At 42.3% G+C, this 19,698-nt stretch overlaps 1 protein-coding gene across 1 annotated transcript in view; it reads left to right on the forward strand.

Annotated features, from left to right (window-relative positions):
* Positions 1-19,698, forward strand: part of nell2a (neural EGFL like 2a) — a 222,823-nt gene that overhangs the window by 113,173 nt on the left and 89,952 nt on the right. The window contains exon 12 of the mRNA XM_079568360.1: positions 1,893-2,018. Coding sequence (XP_079424486.1) covers positions 1,893-2,018 — 126 coding nt within the window. The remainder of the gene's footprint in view (positions 1-1,892; positions 2,019-19,698) is intronic.

Raw genomic sequence — 19,698 nt, forward strand, 5'->3', positions numbered from 1 at the left:
CTATAAACATAGTTATCACACACAAATAAAGTTGAAGTGAAAGCTGGTCCACATGGATGATTTTTCACAGCAAATCTTTCAATAGAACCGAAAAATTGCACTCATCGCTAACTGTAGCTTTTGTAGCCTGAAGCTAGCGTTAGCTTCCTGGTTAGCATTGTCAGTTTTTTAAAGAGGGGGTATTATGCTTTTTTCAATCACATAGCACCAGTCTATAGCACACTACAATGATGACGAAACCTTCTGTTGGTCTGTAAATGCAGTAAATTAGACTAACTGCCTTGTATAAAATTGCTCTCTCTAAATGGCTGTAGTGAATGTCTTGAAATAGGCCTCTGTCTCTTTAAGAACCTCTCCACCCTTTCCGACACGCCCCCTCCACACGCTGTCTGTGGCATCAGTGGGGAGGGGGTTCTGCTGAGGAGCAGTGGTTGGTTACTCGGCTGGTGACGAAAGCTCGGAGGCGTCTCCGGGAGGTGGGGGCGTTCCTAGGAGGACTCAGGCAAACCTATCCCTAAAATGGCTGCTATCAGAGTTTTTCCAGATTACTCAAAAATACGTGAATGTGCCAAGGCAACACTTCAGGCATGTTTTTAATGAGGGAATGACATAATAACATGATGTAAAGCTTGAAAAAGTCGATTTTGCATAATACCCCCCCCCCCCTACTCTTTGTTGAGTAGAAAAATATATTCATACTTTAGCATTGGTTCACCTCTTAACCCCCACTTTAACCAAGCTTATTTTCTCTCGGATGTCTTCCCAAGTCTAAAAGCTTCTTGAAAAAAGTGTGAAATAGGAACAAAAGTTCACAGAGAAAGAGGATGAACCAAAGAGCGACGAAAATGTGACAAAAAAGAAACAAAAACGCCACAAAAGAGCAACAGAAAAGCAATTCAAGGAAGTGTCAAATGAGACAACACAGCAACAACGCAAGGAAAAAGATCCGTTCAGATCCGTTATGTGGGTCTTAGCTTTCAAATGAGGCGTTACTCTGGAAAATGGACTTGGTTAAAGGGACTATAAGGAGTTTAAAAATGTTAAAATTAAGTATTTTCCTCCCCCTACATGTTCCAGCCATGTCCTAATGTGTAGAATGAGCTCAGACCTGTTCACCACAACTGCCTCTAAAATCCTGTACGGTCACTCAAAAATGTGTCACTTCGGCCCGAATTGCCGTCATGCACGCGCTTAATATAGAAGGTGCAGTTACACATATGGCCTGAGGTGGCAGTAGTGAGTATAAAATGGTGAACTTGCTTCCAGCCCCTTTAAGGTGGGGGTTAAGAGGTTAAAGTAATGGTGGAGATATGGGAGAAAGTTCAGTTTCTAGCGCTTTTCTACCTTTATCAGGCCCAAAGCGCTTTACAGTAAGGAACCAGACACCCATTCACTCTCTCATTCATACACCAATGTACGCAGACACTCGAGGCAAGTAGGGTGAAGTGTCCTGCCTAAGGACAAAACGACAGTGCATTTGTGGGAGCTAGGATTCTAACCCACGACCTTCCGATCACGAGATGACCTGCTCTACCATCTTTGATCACATATGGGCAATTCCTGAGATGCCGTCTGGCTCTCATGGCTAAGCTTGTGATTTGACGTTTTTCACGCATAAAAATAGACTTAAAAATCCCATTTATATTTTACATTTTATAATTTGAAACATCTTCAGGCTATAGCAGGTGAAGCCTTTGCCTGGGGCTCCTCCTGCAAGGGAATAACTTATTTTAAAAGTAACTTACAGTGTAAACAAACTAAAAGCATCAGAACCAATACACAATTGGATAAAGGGCTCTGAAAATGTGGCAGTCTGGGTTTTAACAATGACGCAATAGTAGACTGTAACTTCTCTGCAACTTTTCATGACCTGTGTCTGTCTTCTTCTGCAGATATTGACGAGTGCGCGGAGGGGAAGCACTACTGCAGAGAGAACACCATGTGTGTGAATACTCCGGGCTCCTTCATGTGCATCTGCCACACCGGCTACATCCGCATCGACGACTACTCCTGCACAGGTAAAAGAACCGCAAAACGTACACAACCAACACTGCTGAATCTAAACAGCCGAACACAGACACACAGCATTATTTACTCCTGATTTGTATCTTCATGGTGTCACATGGTCATTATTTAATTGGTGTGCTGCTGCATTTGTTGTTTTTTTGCTGGGTTTTACTTACTAAAAAGTGCATTCATTTAGTTGAAGTTTCTTTTGGGCTCATTCTACACATTAGGACATTGTTGGAACTTGTGGGGGGAGGAAAATACATAATTTTGACATTTTTAAACTCTGTATAGTCTCTTTAAGGGGAGGCACTGCAGGTGATTAAAGGAAATAAATTCAATTTAGATATATCATTTTTTGCCTCTAAATTACTGGTATAATTATGGGAGAAAATGTATTGCAAGTTTTGTGTCACTTTTTGCTTTCATGTTTAAAAAAATTGCCAAAATTGCCTTTATTTTCAGCTACAAAATCTAAGATTCAGGCAGATTCAAATGTGTCGTTTTATTTTTTTTGAAGCATTAGGTATAATGACATTTTCCAGAGGGGATTTTTTAAAATCTTGTTTAGTTTTTGAATATGCTATTTATAGATACAGACGGCATTGCGTCATTTAAGGGGGCGTGGCCTCGGCGAGGAGAAAACACAATCTTTCACTCTTTTTAGCCATTTTCTGCCGAAATATAAACTTATATACAGTATCACATACAAATACAGATTAGTCTAAATCGGGTCCATATGGATGCTTATTCACAGCAGATTGTTCAGTAGAAAAAACGGCAGTCGTAGCTAGTGCTAGCAAGCATTAGCATTAGCACAATGCTAAAATGAAGCATCGTGTTAGCATTCTCCGTTATTTATGTATTTATGGGCTGTTGAACCACTTTGCTCATCCCCATGTCTTTGTATCTTTATTTAGTAGAAAACTATATTCATAAAGTCGTTTTTGAATAATTAGACAAAGTTTCGATTTTTCTACAAATTGTTTTCCCCCATAACTGTTTTCAAACATGACCATATATGGGTTAGGGTTCCAGAGATGCTGTCTGTGTCGATAAGTGGGAAAAGAAATATGTGAAAAAGTGTTTTTTGCTGTTCAAAACTCAATAAATCAGCAATTTATAACAAAAATCCCCTGAAAAAAACCATCACAATATTGTTAAGTACAAGACAGGAAAGTTTGAAGTTTTGTAGAAGCTACCAAAGAGGAGATACTGTATTGTTGCAATTGTATTCTCGCCTCTAATCTAACAATGATAGCATTCGAGCAGGTAAACTGTGGCATTGACCGGGATCTGTTCCAATGCTGCGTTCTGCGCCTCTCCCAAGGACGAACCCGCTGTAGTTATTGTTGGTCGTACAATAGGCATTACCAAACGAGAAACAGACCTCTTCATCACGGCATGACGGATCAAAATGCCTGTATAGTACGCTTGTTTTGCATTTGACTTTGCTGTGCTGCAGAATGAGCTGGCAGCCTCCACAGTTACTCACGGTTGGCTTTAGTTATTATGCATTATTTGAGATGGCTGTCAGCGTGATTTGCTGTGATTAAAATGAAACGCGCCCGTGCCCCGGTCGATACCGCACTCCCAGCTCTGTCAGAGAAACTGCTGCTGTCAGGGCCGTTTGCATTGTGCACATTACAAAGCATATTCCTCACTGATTAATCCCGTTTAAATGGTTTAGCGTGTCAGACTCCACTGTAGAGATTAATATTGGTCTGCCAGCTCCTTATCAGTGAACTCATCTGAATGTACCTATCAAATAATGTTACTCTAGTTCATAGAAATGTTTTAAAATGTATATACACACCTAGCAACACAGCAGCACCAGATGGTTTTGGATTAAAGATGTTTTGCCTCTCAGACTCAACATTGGTGGTGCAATTAGAATCCCCATTAGTTTTCTCTAAAAGCTACTCTCAATTAGGCCCCCTACCAGGCAGAGAGCTACAGATGAGGACTTGAAAACCTTGTGAGTGATGGAAAGCTCCCATACGACAGAGCTTTCACAAACCTATGTAAAGTTTACAATGTACGCGTTAGATAGGAGGTATTGTTGCCGGACCAGCCTTTTCCTATTCTTTACATGTAGTCTGGGATCAGGGGTGATTTCTTCTGATTCCCGATGGGCGTGATTGACAAGCATATATAAACCAATCCAAAAAAAAAGCCGGGTATGAGGCGAGCAGCATTGAGGCAAATTTTGCAAACAAGGAAACTAATAGTTTTACAATGGCATTTGCCAGAAGAGCGGAGACAAATGGTCCTGCTTTTGAACAGATACAAAAAGCAGGAGTGGACAACTGGGTAGACGAGCGACGGGTATCATGTTCTTTGCAGGTATTTGTTTTTTTTGTTAATTTTTTTTATTTGGTTGGGACAGCATGTAAACACGCCATGCCGGATTTTAGCCATGGGCTCATTTGCATCCCTTGTCCCACTCGCACAACCTGGCCTATTGTACATGTTTTTAGTGGTAGGGGAAACCGGAGAACCCGGAGGAAACCTTCGCAGAGACGGGGAGAACATGCAAACTCCACACAGAAAAGCCCCGTCCAGGAGGGAATCGAACCCGGGACCTTCTTGCTATGAAACACAAGCGCAATGGAATATTGATCTAAAAAAGCTAAAATAAAATCCAATAGCTTCACTTCCTGATTTTCACACGATCTCCTTATAAGCCATCGATGCTTGGCGAGTGTTTTCACTCCGCAGTGAGTGGATGAAGCTTAACAAGAGGTCAAGAAGTGAAGAAGCTTTTTGGGAACTGCTGCCATGCTGTTAAGAATAGCCACCGGTGAAAATGCACTAGCGGCCCGAAACACAGCTCCAAGTGTGTTTTTGATGAGAAAACAACATTGTAAGCAACAAGGTAAAAAAAAAAACTCTAAATCCTCAATTTTGCATAATACTCACCATAAAGCTTTTTTTTTTTATATAAGTGAACTATTATGTTTATTAAACATGCTGAGACAAAAAATATGAAAGTAGCAGGGCTGGCTCCAGAACAAACTGACTAAATGTGCACCAAATTACTCTCTGCACATCTCCTCAGTAAAACATACGGTATGTTCTTGTAAATTGTTTGATGAAATACACTAAGCTCGACTAATGCCAGAGATTTACATCGTAAACACTTAAATAAAGAAAATCTTTCGTTCCTGGCTATTATTCCAAGGCAAAACCCTCTTGTTAGTTTGAAAACTTTTACAAAAGTGGGATGTGGATTACCACCAGATCTGTCCACGGGGAGTGTGGACATCTGCTGCGTGGACGAGTCTGTGAAGAAGACTGTCTAAACCTGAGAACAGTGAGTGGAGGCAGATCCATTTGTTCTGATCAAATCACAAAGTCAGTTTCAAAGAAAAACTTCAGCCAGTCTCCAAAAACTCCCTCGTCTTTGTTCTCTGCCTGTGTGCATTTTCTGTCTATCGCCCTGGCAAGAGAAGCTACTAAATGACGAGTTTTGAGAAGTTTAAAGAAGGCATGAAGCTGGTGTTATAGTGCTTCTCAAGCATGTCACGCCAAATACCAACTCAAAAGATGTTCGACTTTTTGAGATGGGATCAGAACAGGACTGAAGCGGGTGTTGAAAAGTGTCCAAAGTGGATCTAAATTGGACAAAAGTATGTCTAAAATGAGTGTAAACAATGTCGAGCCCAGAGAAAAAGCAAAAACAAAGTTATCTCTAAGTTTCTAAAGTCCAAGCCGTTGGATAACCACATTTCCATCGAGGAAAGGGCAGCCATGGCTCCAACAACATGAATTGCAATGTATCTTGAAATGCAACGTGAAGGTATTTGTCTCATTAAATCCGTCACACTACTTGACATGCACAGATGCCCCGGGGCAGACAGATGGAAACTTCCCCCCTCATGGGTAAAGTGGGTGAAGTGTCAAACTGCAGAGGATTCGTCTGTAAACGAGTTTTTGCCATTGCAATGATTATGACGATGCCTGTGGGTGCTAAAAGTACTCTACAGAGGACAGAGACTATGACATAGATCAGGGGTTTCTAAACTTTTCAGACCCCCAGCAGAACAACACAGGAACACCCACTGTAGAATGAAATTAGAATTGTTATAACTTCAGGAGCAAAACAGTGGTTTATTCATGTTCATTTGGATTCTATAGTTTGATATTTGGCATTTTTCATCAAATTCATCAAATTCAATGTTATAAATCAAAAAAATAGGCAAGACAAGTTTATTTGTAAAGCACAATTCATATGCAATTCAACCTGAAAAAGCTCACAGAGACAGAGTGCGTTAGGAGAGTTTTATTGACACTGGTGGTAGAAGACGACACCCGGGGCGGCCCGGCGGAGGAGGGGGTGGAGGAGGGTCTTAGCACAGCTGGGAACCGGCTGAGTGATTGACCAGGGAGCTTAAGAAGGGGATCCTGGGCGATGATTGGCTGGAGCAGTAGTGAGACACAGTGGCTGTCGTGAAGGTGCGGCTTGAGCTGGGGCTGTGATTGGATGATTGAAGGAGAGCTGCCGGTGATGAGGTAATGAATGATGCATCTGGTAGGTCTTCCAGGTTGAATTTGCACTCAAAGTAAATATTGTCTTGAAATTGTCTCGTGACTCCCACTCTCTCTGCGAACCCTTTGACAGTTGAACGGTGATAGCTAAAGGTGACGCTAAATCATATTGGATTTTTTTCTACCTGTTGTAGAGTTTAATCCTCTGGTTTTAGTGGTAAAATATACAAATATTCAAAGGTTGCACCAAACTTTAGGCTGGACATTGGTGAAGAATAGACTGCATTTTGCCCTTCTTTGCTTCTTTCAAAAGATTCTTGTGTTAGAACTCCCTAAGGTTTTATATGATGCACTTGTATTCAGTTGTTCCATACATAAGACACGCAGTAAATGGTCATATTACCCTTCCATCATGTAAGACCCAGACTGGACAGAAGGCTGTGTTCAGAGGAATGAAATCCTGGAACTCTCTGCATAAAGACATTTCTAACATTGCAGATATAAACATTGTTGTCACGCTGCAACAAATGAAATACGTTATAATTGTGTATTTATTTTATAATCTGGACCCCAGACTAGCCATTGTCAAGGGCAATGGCTAATGGGATCTTATATATAAACAAACAAACAAATCCTCATCGAAACACACCGAGACTGGTGTTTTTGTGTGGTATCCGTGCACATTTCAGTTTTCCCTACTCATATACTATACTGTAGCTCCATGTTTTTTGCCCCGCCTTCATTTGTTCTGATCTTGGCCACGGTCCAATTTTCTCCTCTGTGCCGTTCAGTGAGTTTGACTGTGTTTACCATTGTTGTTAGCTTCATTTTAATAATCAGTGTTGTTTCCCACAGCGCACCAGATGCAGCTCCTGTGCCCTCTGCATCCGTGTTGTTTTAAATCTAAAATTGATTACAACTTTGTCAGAGGGAGCAAAAGTAGAGGCGGTGGCTGGCTGACAGCAGTGAGCAATTGAAAGTTGCCCTGAGATTTTAGAATCACGCTAAAAAGAGAGAGTTCTGGCCATAAAGGGGACCCTATTATACATGGTTTTGGTGGTAAGTAAAACCAGAGCACCCTTTTGGATACCTACAAATGTGCTGGGAGGACATGCCACTCAGAATCTAACCCAGAACCTCCTGTGAGACGACAAGTTATAAGGAAGGAACTGTGAAAAGAAACTCCGAGATTGACACACAGCTTCATAATATTTACAAAGTGAACGTACGAGCGGCTTTTAGATTGAGTTATGATAAAAAGCCTGTCACGATTCTTCATTACTGCTTCGCACACAAGACTTTCACTTTGTTTGCACCACCGTTCAGTTGTTCTTGGTAATTTATTTTCATCTCACTGTCTCTGCGACGACGTTCTCTCAGAAAAACAGTTTGAAACTTGTTCTGCTCCGGCTGTTTGCTCCACAGTCAAATGTTATCAGGATAAATGAGCGCTGATTGTTCAAATGGGAAGTCTAGACGACGATCTAATCGGTGTCTGGACTCACATCCTGCACTCCTGCAGACCAGTGCAACAAAACCATTCAATCTAGCTATAACTTTATTCGTAATGGTAACAGGAAAGTAATGCAACATTGGATACTAGTGCTATTTGTTGTTCATTTCACAAAACAAAAAACAATGGACAATGATGTAAGATCTGAGTCAAGTGTCCTGGAGTAAAGCTCAACATTTTTTACTCAATGGTTTCATCAAAATGCTAAAATTATGATCTAAAACAGATTTCATTGATCAGATTTACTCGTAGGTTGCCCGTTGTGTTCCATTTAATTGATCAATCTAATTTCACATTAAGTACATTTTGTAAAATTTCTCTGTTTAATGTAGTGTATGAAAGACTTCAAGGTAAATTCTCCAGAGGCCGCTGTCCTTCCTCTTTTGCTATTTCCCCATCAGGGTTCAGTGACGTCTCGCACAAAATAGTTCAAGAAAACATGTCTGACAGTGAGTTACCAATGGACAGTCACTTGGTACGAATTAAAAACATTACCCCATGTTTTAACCATAGACTTAATATTAATTGACTCCGTCTCCTCACTCCTCCCCGTTGCCATAATAACTACGTTTGAGGGGATATCATGGTGAATTTACAGACTCCTCCTACCCTGCTGTGACAGAGCATGTTCCTACAAAGGTATTCACCTTATTCCGCCCCGCCCACTTTTGCCAGTCCCATGTTAACAGATAGGAGAAAAGGGGCGACAATTCATGGCGCCGCACACGCGAACTTCCGGAATAAGGTGAATAAGGGCGGGATCTTCACTGTACTCGGTCCTCGCGGGGTGTGTAGTTCAGTCTTAGCCGCGCCATTAGCTCTCAAGCTAACGGCCTGTCAATCAAAGTCTGGCACTTATTAGTATACAAGATTTCTAAAAATGTTTTTACGGAAATCCGCCTGGTTTCTTTAATTGTAGCTAACCCAGACTTAACACAGGAGCAATATCTAGCAGTAGAAAGTTCCCAAAAAAAGTGAAACCAGGCTTTACAGTTGCTTAAAGTGTGTGGAAAGTGCAATGCTAACTATTAGAAATGGTACTGCAACAATGGCGGACAATGTCGGCCCCCAGCGCCGAGGTCTTAAACCAGCGGCCATTGGTTTTCACATGATGCTGTGACTGTCCATCATTAACTCACTGCAATGTAGCGTCGTGCTATTTATTTATTCCGGTACTAACTCAAAGGGAAAGAACACGAGAGGAAGAACAGCGGTGGTCATCTGTCACTCGTGCGCATACAGCCCGTAAATGCATTGATTATTGTAGAAGACTGTGACGAAGTTTCTCCTCTCATCCAAAAGACTTCCTCGGTTCTTTTAGTTCTTCTAGTTTGCAAACTGAAACTTTACACACTTCTGATTAGACTCGCTATAGGCTTTGAGCACAGTATGTTGCATAGAAACATGATGCTGACATTCGGGTAATGACTGTTTCCTGTCCTAGTTTTATTCCTATGAGGAGTTAACCGTGTCTTGTGGAAATAAATAAATATTCAAACTGTATGTGACAGATAGGATACAGCGGTTAGATAATCACTTAAAACATTAAAAACTTTACACTAGATATTACTTCACTGGAGGAGACTTCTGTGTTTGTAACTGTAAGTTTTTTAGCCTTGAAGCTAACGGCTAACAATAATTTGACACAAACAAATGGTAGTTTAGCACCATTATCTGAACATATTTTTATGAAAGACACACTACTCTTCTGATTTCCTTCTTCTTTTCTCTTTAATTTCTGATAGAATGCAAACAGGAAGTAGTCGGTATCCAACGCTAGCCAACAGGAAGTTAGCCAAAAACATTCAGTGCACCGGGCCTAGCTTATCTCCACCTTGTTTGCTCCAAAATCTTTAAAAACTAATAGTTCCTGCGTGGGTTGGCCCATTATGCTTATCCTTTATGCCTTTTGACAACCAAACACACTTTGCACCCCATGAGATAAGCCCATCATTATTCGCTCTGCACATCTATCGAGCCACAACGTCGCCACAATCACGCCAATCACATCCCCATCTCCCCGTCTGTTATTCCCTCTGATGACGGACAGACTTCCTCCTCTCTGCAGTTGTTTGCCTGTTGTGAAACGCGATGTCTATAGTCCCCCGCGTGCGCTCGCCTCATCCCTCTATGGCTGTAATTAAAAAAGCTATTAGCGCCAATGCAAACCAACGCAGCGGTGTGCAGAGTCGTCCCGTGGAGTCATTGGAGTGTGAATTATAGCTGTGAGACGCGGCAACAGAGCGCGCCCCGTGAAAAAGTAACTTTCCCCCCGTTCCATCCAGGCACCCTATAGAGCCGCCCGCCTCTTCCTTTGTCAGATACGCCGAAATAATGCGCTAAAGTTAGGGACGGGGGAAGTTGACATTGAGGAAAAGATGTTTTAGCGGCAATGATATTTTTAAGAATGTAATATGTTAATTTGGGAAGTGTGTCTGCAGATGGATGCGGGTATGTGAGTGTGAGTTAAAATGATGGTGAGTTACACACTTGCCTCACTGTCTGAAGATCCATTTTTAGGTTCTAGATTTGGGTGTGCTGTTGTAGAACTCGCCACATGCATAATTTAGTATGATTTGAAACATTAAGAAAGCCTGTGCTGTACTGAAAGATGGACGGTCTGCTACTCTGCTAAACTGACTTAAACTGAATAAACCTTTATCATTAAAAACATGACTAGAATTTGAGTAATCTTCACTTGAGCAATCTTCTTCATTTAGCCTGTCTAGTTCAAGAGCTTAAAGCACGAGTGAGTGTTCCTTATTAAAGTCTAGACACAATCAATGGACGTGTTCTGATCATTTGAGTGCTCACATCGCCTCCACTGCAAAGTATTTCTTAAAACAACAACAAGAAGCTGCCAGGTTGTTCAGTTGGTGTTACCCATTCTATGTGCTAAACTTAAAAAAAGGTTGAAATAATGTATTTTCATACATTTTCCAGCAATGTCCTAAGGTGTAGAGCAAGGGTTGGCAAGTTTGTTCGGTAGAGGGCCGGTTTTCTTCATCGTCAAAAGACCCAGGGGCCGGACCCGCCAATTGAAGCAATTGAAGTAAAGCATCACTTTCATATGCCAGTGTTGTACATCATATACACTGGAAAAATGTTCATAAAATAAATTAGATTATTTTTTATGTTAAATTTGAGTCGGTTTGAACTAATCTAAGATCAGATAAAAAACGCTGATGCCAATGGAACAAATAGAAACCCCACTGGAAATCAAACAAATTAGCTTTTACTGTAAACAATATTTATTTCTCACTTGAAATTATACAAAATAATCTGAATTAAGAAAAAAAATGTGCTTATTCACCACAACTGCCTCTTTTTGAGTGACTAAATAGTCACTCAAAAAATTCGGTTCCCAAATTTCCGTCATTCACGAGCTTAATGTAGAAGGTACAGTTACACGTATGACCTGAGGTGGCAGTAGGGAGTAAAAAATGTCCAACTTGCATCTAACCCCTTTAAAGGCACACCGTGTAAAATAAAAATAAAAAAACATCGTCAGCAATACAGAACACACACAGAAACTGACACAGAAAATGCTATTTTTTAACAGTGGGTAATCAAAGAGTGTATTTGGATAAGGGCCTAATCTATTTAAATCTCATAGGCCTTTTGGCTGCCTTAAGTCAACATCTCCATGGAAACGAGCTGGAGATGTTCCGCTCCCAGTAAAGTGTTTCTCAATACTACAAAAATACATGTAATAAAACAGATGCTTGTATTTGATTCTATTCATTAGGTGAAATGTTACGGGTGTGGCTTTAAGTTAGAAAGTGCCGAATGTGAGAATTACAACATTGTCTCGGGCTCAGTTCTCAGACAATATGGAGCTTTTCTGCGTGGAGTTTGCCTGTTCTTGTTCTTTCCTTTTCCCCTCAACCCAAAACAAGTAGGTTCGAATCCCCCATCTTCGCTCTAATGTCTGATTCGGGTGTATTAATGTGTGAACGGGTGAGTGGTTCCTTGTGTGTGTAGGTTGAAAAGCAACGTAACTATGACTATTTACCATTTACAATAGTCCTGACCAAGACCCTGGCTCCGCTCTGCACTGCGATCTCCCACTTCCCCTCTCAGCAAGGTTGAAAGACAGTGCAAACGCATAAAACATTTCCGGACAGAAAGCGAACATATCCACCTTTTACCTCAGTGCCAGTGACTGCTCTACAGATGCCAATACTCCGTCAGTAACTGTCTTCAATACCCACTTTCCCACTCAATTAGGATGAATCCCAAACTATAGCAATAAAACACGGCGCAAGCTTTTAAAAATCAATCTTCAAAAGGCCTGGGGGTAGTTTTAAAACCACATATGCAACATTAACCAACAATATTGTACGTGTTTTATATTACAGTCCCTCTCCTCTCCGCTCGCTCGGCTCCCTTTAATCTATGGAGCTGCAGGCGAGTTGTATTGTTTTACTCATTCGTCTTTCTTCCAGCTCAGGCTCCCTCCCTCCCTCCCTCTCTCCGCTGATTCCCGGTGGAGATTAATACCTCCGAAACCCAGCGGATTAAAAAACGTGCCACAGTATTTTATGTTCTTTCCTATTAAAGCTGCACTGTTGGGATACGCAGCGCCGCGTTCACTCAGAGAAGTCAATTTGTGTGATTAAACCGGGGCTTATGCTGAGGTTTCATGTAATGGCTTTCTCACGGCAGTTGTAATCTTCATATGAGTTATTGGATATCAGAAACACATGAAAAGAAATGGCTATTGCTTCTTTCTCACTTACAAAATGGGAAAGTTTTAGCCTCGTTAGCATTTTTACTGCATGTATGCTTACTTGTAAGTTTGCACATAAGATTTTTGATAGGCTCATGGTATGTTCAATACAACGTTTTTAAGTGGACATATCATGCACAATTAAAGCTTCAAAACATTATTTTGGCTGTCTTAGAATAGATATCTTAAAGAGGGGGTATTATGCTTTTTTCAATCACATAGCACCAGTCTATAGCACACTACAATGATGACGAAACCTTCTGTTGGTCTGTAAATGCAGTAAATTAGAATAACTGCCTTGTATAAAATCGCTCTCTCAAAATGGCTGTAGTGAATGTCTTGAAATAGGCCTCTGTCTCTTTAAGAACCTCTGACCCTTTCCGACACGCCCCCTCCACACGCTGTCTGTGGCATCAGTGGGGAGGGGGTTCTGCTGAGGAGCAGTGGTTGGTTACTCGGTGACGAAAGCTCGGAGGCGTCTCCAGGAGGTTGGGGCGTTCCTAGGAGGACTCAGGCAAACCTATCCCTAAAATGGCCGCCATCAGAGTTTTTACAGATTACTCAAAAATACGTGAATGTGCCAAGGCAACACTTCAGGCATGTTTTTAATGAGGGAATGACATAATAACATGATGTAAAGCTTGAAAAGTCGATTTTGCATAATACCCCCCCTTTAAGAAATAATGTCTATGTTTTGAATTGACCTGGAGTGCCCTCTGCAGACAATCGTGGGAATGACACGTTAAAAACAGTGAGGGCAAGATTTCACTTTCAGCCATAAGCAAGTACGCAAATTGTTAGCTCCGTAATGAACACACTGTGAGAGCAAACGGATTATGGTCTTTAAAAATATGGAGGACAGCTTTGTCTCTCATTGAACACAACAAAATCCTGCAGATACAGATCGAAGTGCATCAGCATTAGAGGAAGAAACGGGAAGGAAAATGTTGTGAGTCGAGGTATGATTTTGACAAAGGAATCAGCAAGCTCCAAAAAGTAGATGTTTGGATGTTTCTTTACTTGGAAAAAAGCTCCCACACACCGTCTCACTCTTTTACTTGGCTTTTATTGCAGTCTCTATAACCTTCATCAAACTTTCCTTTAAAACCTTCCAACCATATTCTTTATCATGCTTGTTGCATCATGAAAAATATACCTGTAGTTGTGGATTGTTTCGTTCTTGCATGTTTAACTTATCCTGCCTATTTTGTCCCTTTCTCAAGTTCTTTGCCCCGACACTTGACTTCAGGAGGTTGCGCCCTTTAAAGGAACAGGCCACCGTTATTCCATACTGAGATATGTCCTTACCCGAGCTTATATGAGTTGATACCTGCCTGTTTGGTCTTTGTGCGTGCCCGTGGAAGATCGTGGTAGATTCCAACTTCACCCACGTTTGGAGCTATAGGAATGCATTGGGAGAGGCCAAATGCTAACAACACAGGTACGCATCAACTCGTCTAAGCTCATGTAAGGACATATCTCAGTATGTAAAAATGGTGGCCTTCAATCCAGTAGTTCCTGGCACCTTCCATTTTTGTTTCTAAATGCAAAATACAATGGACTAATATCTGACTTTCGAAATAAATGCTTGGTCAACGTTGAGTCGGGTCACATTATCACAAACAAGGGAGAAAGACTGCAGGTTGGGCCATAAACGAAGTATTTCTGTGACAGTGACACTATTTTTAGTCCTATTGCTGTGTAAAGGCCATCCCAGTTGCATTGTATTACTTTGAAGGCCCGAGTCACACCCAGAACACATGGCTACTTAATATGCATCAACAAAAAGGGATGTACTTGTATAGTGTTTACGATCTGGGTTCGATTCTAACAGTTTGGACTCCACTCTAAAAGCAACATGGAAGCACCGCAAAGGTGATTCTGCCCTTGCAATGATTATGTTTTTTAGCGGGAGCAAAGTCATTAGCACTAGCCGAGTTAGCATTAGCAAGTGGGCTGCAGTTAGCATGCATTTTTTTTAATGAATCCAAGGTTACGGCTGTACTACAGAGTATGTCCGTGCAGGTTTTTCAATTCCCCCGTCCTGCAAATATTTCTACAGTTCTGGCTCATTCACGCCGATGTCTGACGCCTCAACATTGACCTAGCACGTATTTCGGAAATGAGGAATCGGTGACTCGTTTGGCTTTCCGTTCTTTGGTGCAAGAACAGTTGTTCACCACACAGGCTCATGGGCGATCTCCTGCTTATTAATAGCAATTGGACATCTGCTTACACTCCAGCGGGATTCCTCTGGTGAAGAATTATTGCGGCTGCACTGGGAGGCATTAGCATTTCCCTTCTCCACCTATTGACATTGTGTGTTGCCATGATCTATGCAAGTCTTTATAGTCTTGAATGAGCCACACCAATTAAAGAACCACAGAATCAGCACTATGAGGACAGGGCTGTAGACTGGCCGTGCACAATAGGAGGCAAGAAGCAATACAACTGTTAATTGCTGAATGTTTTCGTCTTGGTAAAAGTTTTGTTAGTTGGACTGCAGCAGATGTTTCGCTCCTTAACAAAGGCTTCTTCTGCTCTCAATCTAGTCGTCTGTCCAATGTCCTTGCAAGATTGTTATAAACTCTTCTCCTGAAAGAAGGCTCGTCCTTAGGGAAGAAGTCTGAACTACCTTGAGAGTGTTTCTATTTACTGCAGGGCAATTCAGACTCCTCTCCTTATGAAGCCTTTGTCAAGAGGCAAAATGTCCTTCGCTCATAAACCCAGTCCATTTAAAACTTCTTTTACAATGGTTGACTTCTGCATGACTGAGCCCTACAAAACACGTACAATTTTGCAAAAAGAATATTTCTATAATGCCTTGCCTTTTAAACATAAGTTCAATTGCAACAATGTAAGTGTGTGTGTGTGTGCACAAGTAGGTCTGGGTTATAAGTTGTTTGACCACGTCACTCACCCCCTGTCTGAGCAATGTTTGTAAATAATAAAAATAATTTAAAAAAATTATATTGCACTTTACATTTCAACAAAACCTCAAAGTGCTACAACAGAAGTATCCACGTAGGGTAATTTTGTCCATAATTTAAAAATTAATAGGTTAAAGTGGCTTGCGTTGACCAAATGTATGGGAGATTATTGTGGATTAAAAACCAGACCAACAATGAAAATAATTGTTTGACTAAAAAGAAGATCTGAAAGGAAGGAAGGAAGGAAGGAAGGAAGGAAGGAAGGAAGGAAGGAAGGAAGGAAGGAAGGAAGGAAGGAAGGAAGGAAGGAAGGAAGGAAGGAAGGAAGGAAGGGAGGGAGGGAGGGAGGGAGGGAGGAAGGGAAGGGAAGGGAAGGGAAGGGAAGGGAAGGCAGGGAGGGAGGGAGGGACGAGGGAAGGCAGGGAGGGAGGAAGTAGGGAGGGAGGGAGGGAAGGCAGGGAGGGAGGGACGAGGGAAGGAAGGAAGGAAGGAAGGAAGGAAGGAAGGAAGGAAGGAAGGAAGGAAGGAAGGAAGGAAGGAAGGAAGGAAGGAAGGAATTCATTTGTTAAGCTCTTTACATGAGACATTCAAACAGGCATGCGTCATTCATTGTGGCCTATTGTACATGTTTTTGTGGTATGGGAGACAGGAGCACCTAGAGCAAACCTACGCAGACATGCAGAGAAAGCAAAGTCCAAACAGAAAGGCTCCGTCCACCGTGCTGAAGATAAGAACAGTAGCTAATGAATATTTGAAGTCATAGGTTTCTTTTCCAACCATATGCAACACCTTTAAGAAAAGACCTAAAAATAAAAGATGACATAATAGCGTTTAGCGGCTGACATGGCACTAACGATAATTCTGTGCTAGCCCCGGTGTTGGCGGCTGTCGCGTTGTACCCCGTTGGCTGTGGCGCTATGCCGCTAAAGCGGATTACCCCGACTGCAGTTGGTTTCATGCCTCAGTGTGTGGGGCTGAACGCAGGATTACAGGGCAGATTGTCTGATACGAGCCGGGGCCCGAGCAGCGCGGAGGAGCCTCGGTGCCGGTCGGGGGTCACAGCTCAGACAGTTTGCAGAGCCCGACCCACCGCCGAGAGAGAGGCTGAGGGTTCAAATCCCAGCGGGGGGGGGGACAACGACACGCCGCCTCTGCTCTTCTTGTTTACTTGAACTTGTTTATGAAACGCCGTTCTGTGAAAAATACCTCCGAAGATTCCTCAGCTGTGTGGCTTCCATACGGCCGATCCGAACAACATTTTTGAGAAAAGGCGACGAGATCCCGCCGGATTTGTATTATCTAATGATGATTACTTTAACTTTTCTGAAATAACATCAGCTCATGTCAAAAGTATGCGAGAGCGGAGGCGAGAATGGGCTGGTTTAGATCTATTATTATTCATTCCTTGAAGATTATACTTGTTAAATATCCTTTGAAACCTCTATTTCTAGTCTGAAAATATAACCAAATTGTGGCTAGTCCTTTCCCCCCCCAGTAGACCTCTTTCAAATAAGATACAACTTGGTCTGAGGGGTTTTCTTGGACTCGTTGCCCTTGCTCATGAAGGTCAAATGTCCTTTTTTCTTTCTTCTCATCCGTTCTCCTGCTCCCCAAAGTGCCTGAGGTGCAGCTCGCTAGCCGAGATTAGCGGCTAATCCATGAAAGGTAGCGGATTGGCAGCGCTCTCCCTTTGAATGTTATTAAAGGAGCGGTCTGCTCGTCCGTCCGGAGGTGTGTGTGTCTGAGTTAAAAGTGCGCGTCCTTGGTTTAGTCCTGATAAGCAGGCATGGACTCCTGAGGTACAGAGCGCTGTCAGGAGGAGGAGGGGGAGCAGAGGAAGTCCACCACAGAGATAAAGGCTTTGCAAGTTCGGTCGACTAAGTTTTTCGTATTTTTTACCAGTGGATTTTCTTTCACAGTCGTCATAGGGAGATCTTTCCTCTGCATTAGACCCGTCCTTTCCTCACAGTCACCGGAGCAACATGTGGAGCAGTGGGTGACCGCAGTACAACAGCTCTTCCTCAGATCTTGAGCTTGAGGGTCATGGTTTGAGGCACCCAACAAGTTTTTACAGCGGTAGGGGAAACCGTAGCACCCGGAGGAAACCCAGACACAGGTAGAATATACAAGGGTCAAGATAGGACTTTATTGATCTCACAATGGAGAAAAACAGCTTGCAAGAACAAATAATCAAGAAGAGTGTGCAATCTAAGAAGAACAAGGTCATATGCAAACAAGCAATGTCAAAGAAAAGTACCTCTATGAATAAAAAAAAAAAACCTCCACACAGAAAGTCTCCCGCGATCGAACTTCTGGAACATCTTTGCTTTGAGGAGAGAGTGCTAGCTTTGCTCACTACGACAAATGTAGGTTTATTGTCAGAACATTGGATAAAAGGTGATGAGAATGTCAAATATGACCCTTCAAATTGCTGAGCGTCAGATGTGGATCAGATGTTTGGGTTAGTCCTGAGCGGCTGCAACATCAAGCGCCGCCATTGTGGGCCAACCTGACCAGCATGAACTTTGAGGTAGGATAATCCTCCTCTGAAACGATGCACCACCTTCTGAGTTTTTCCCTGTTTCAGAATGTGGTGTGCCACACTGGTCAGCTCCTCCACCTCCTCCTTCCTCTTCCTGATGCGCAGCCCCCTCAGCTCCCACCGCCTCCTCTCGCTCCTTCTCAACTTCTCCAGTGAGCGTACATTAGCCAGAACAATAGAAGGCTTGTGTGGTTTAGCTGCGTGTCTTGGCCGGATACCTCCTCGTTAATCTCTTTTTTAATTCCTGTTCGCTGCTTGTGATGCCTCCACTCTGCTGCAGGTGTTGGGGGCTCTTGGTGCCTCTTTGGTCTTTCTGAAGAAGAAATTTGTGGATTTGTACGTCTCAAATGCCTCTCCTGTCACAACTAGCCATGTTACTGGGACGGGGCAATGGGTTTTTTAAGCATCTTTGCCAATGTTATTTTTTTACTTCCAATGAAATGACACAAACACTATGAAGCAATGAGTGAAGATAAGATAAAACTAGAGACTCAGGCTGTATCCGAATGTCCACACTATTCCCTATATAGTGCACTATATAGTGGTCACGCCATTTTGTAGGGGTGTCCGAATGTCCAGAGAGAAAAAAGTAGGGCACTCGAAATTTCCCACAATGCATCTCGAAAAGTAGTGAGCATCGATGGTCACTGAACGGGTCAACATAGACCACAATGCATTGCGAGAGTCGGAGAAGAGCCTGGCAGCGACAGGTCTTTGAACTAAACAACACGACTGAAGTAAATCAGCTGTTTCAGTCGTGTGTTGCGTATTTGTCATGAATAAACGACCTAAATATAAACGGTTACGGTGAAAAGATAGCTAGCTGCTTACCTTTAGCTTGAGCTGTTAAATGACCGATAGCTTCCTCTCGAGTAATCCAAGCCATTCATGTAAAGCTGACTCGTATTAATCCATAAATATTCCACTGTCTCATGAGTCTGGTTGGTCTTTATCGCAGAAATACATCATTCCCAGAGTTTAGCGAACTTTTAGCAGATGTAGTGCACTCAATCTGCTGGCGCTTCGGACACCGGCCTGTGACCTACTTTCTTTTGAGCTAACGCTGGGGTGATGTTTTTTTTTTTTTTCCTTTTATTGTGATGATAGTAACGCCTGTAAAAGTGCCAAAACAGTCGTTCTGTTTCATAAAATAAACTTTTGTAACAATAAATTCGCCGAATCGCCAACAGAATCAGTGACTATATAGTCGACTATATAGTGCGGGCCTATGTAGTGAATGAGGGGTTAGGGAATAGTGTGGACATCCGGATACAGAGACTAATCATGCATATCAACAACATAACAGAACGCAGAGTAAATACAACACCTGACAAACTGCCAAAGGTTATGTTCTCCACTGAATCCCACCTTAAGTGCCCTTCTCGCCATCTGCCCCTCCTCCCGTGCACTTCATACTCAATGTCACTTTCAATTTAAGTTTGTCCATCCCTGCACATGTTGAAGAGCAGATACTGTATTATGG

Source organism: Gobius niger (assembly GCF_951799975.1).
Source record: "Gobius niger genome assembly, chromosome: 12".
NCBI classification, from domain to species: domain Eukaryota; kingdom Metazoa; phylum Chordata; class Actinopteri; order Gobiiformes; family Gobiidae; genus Gobius; species Gobius niger.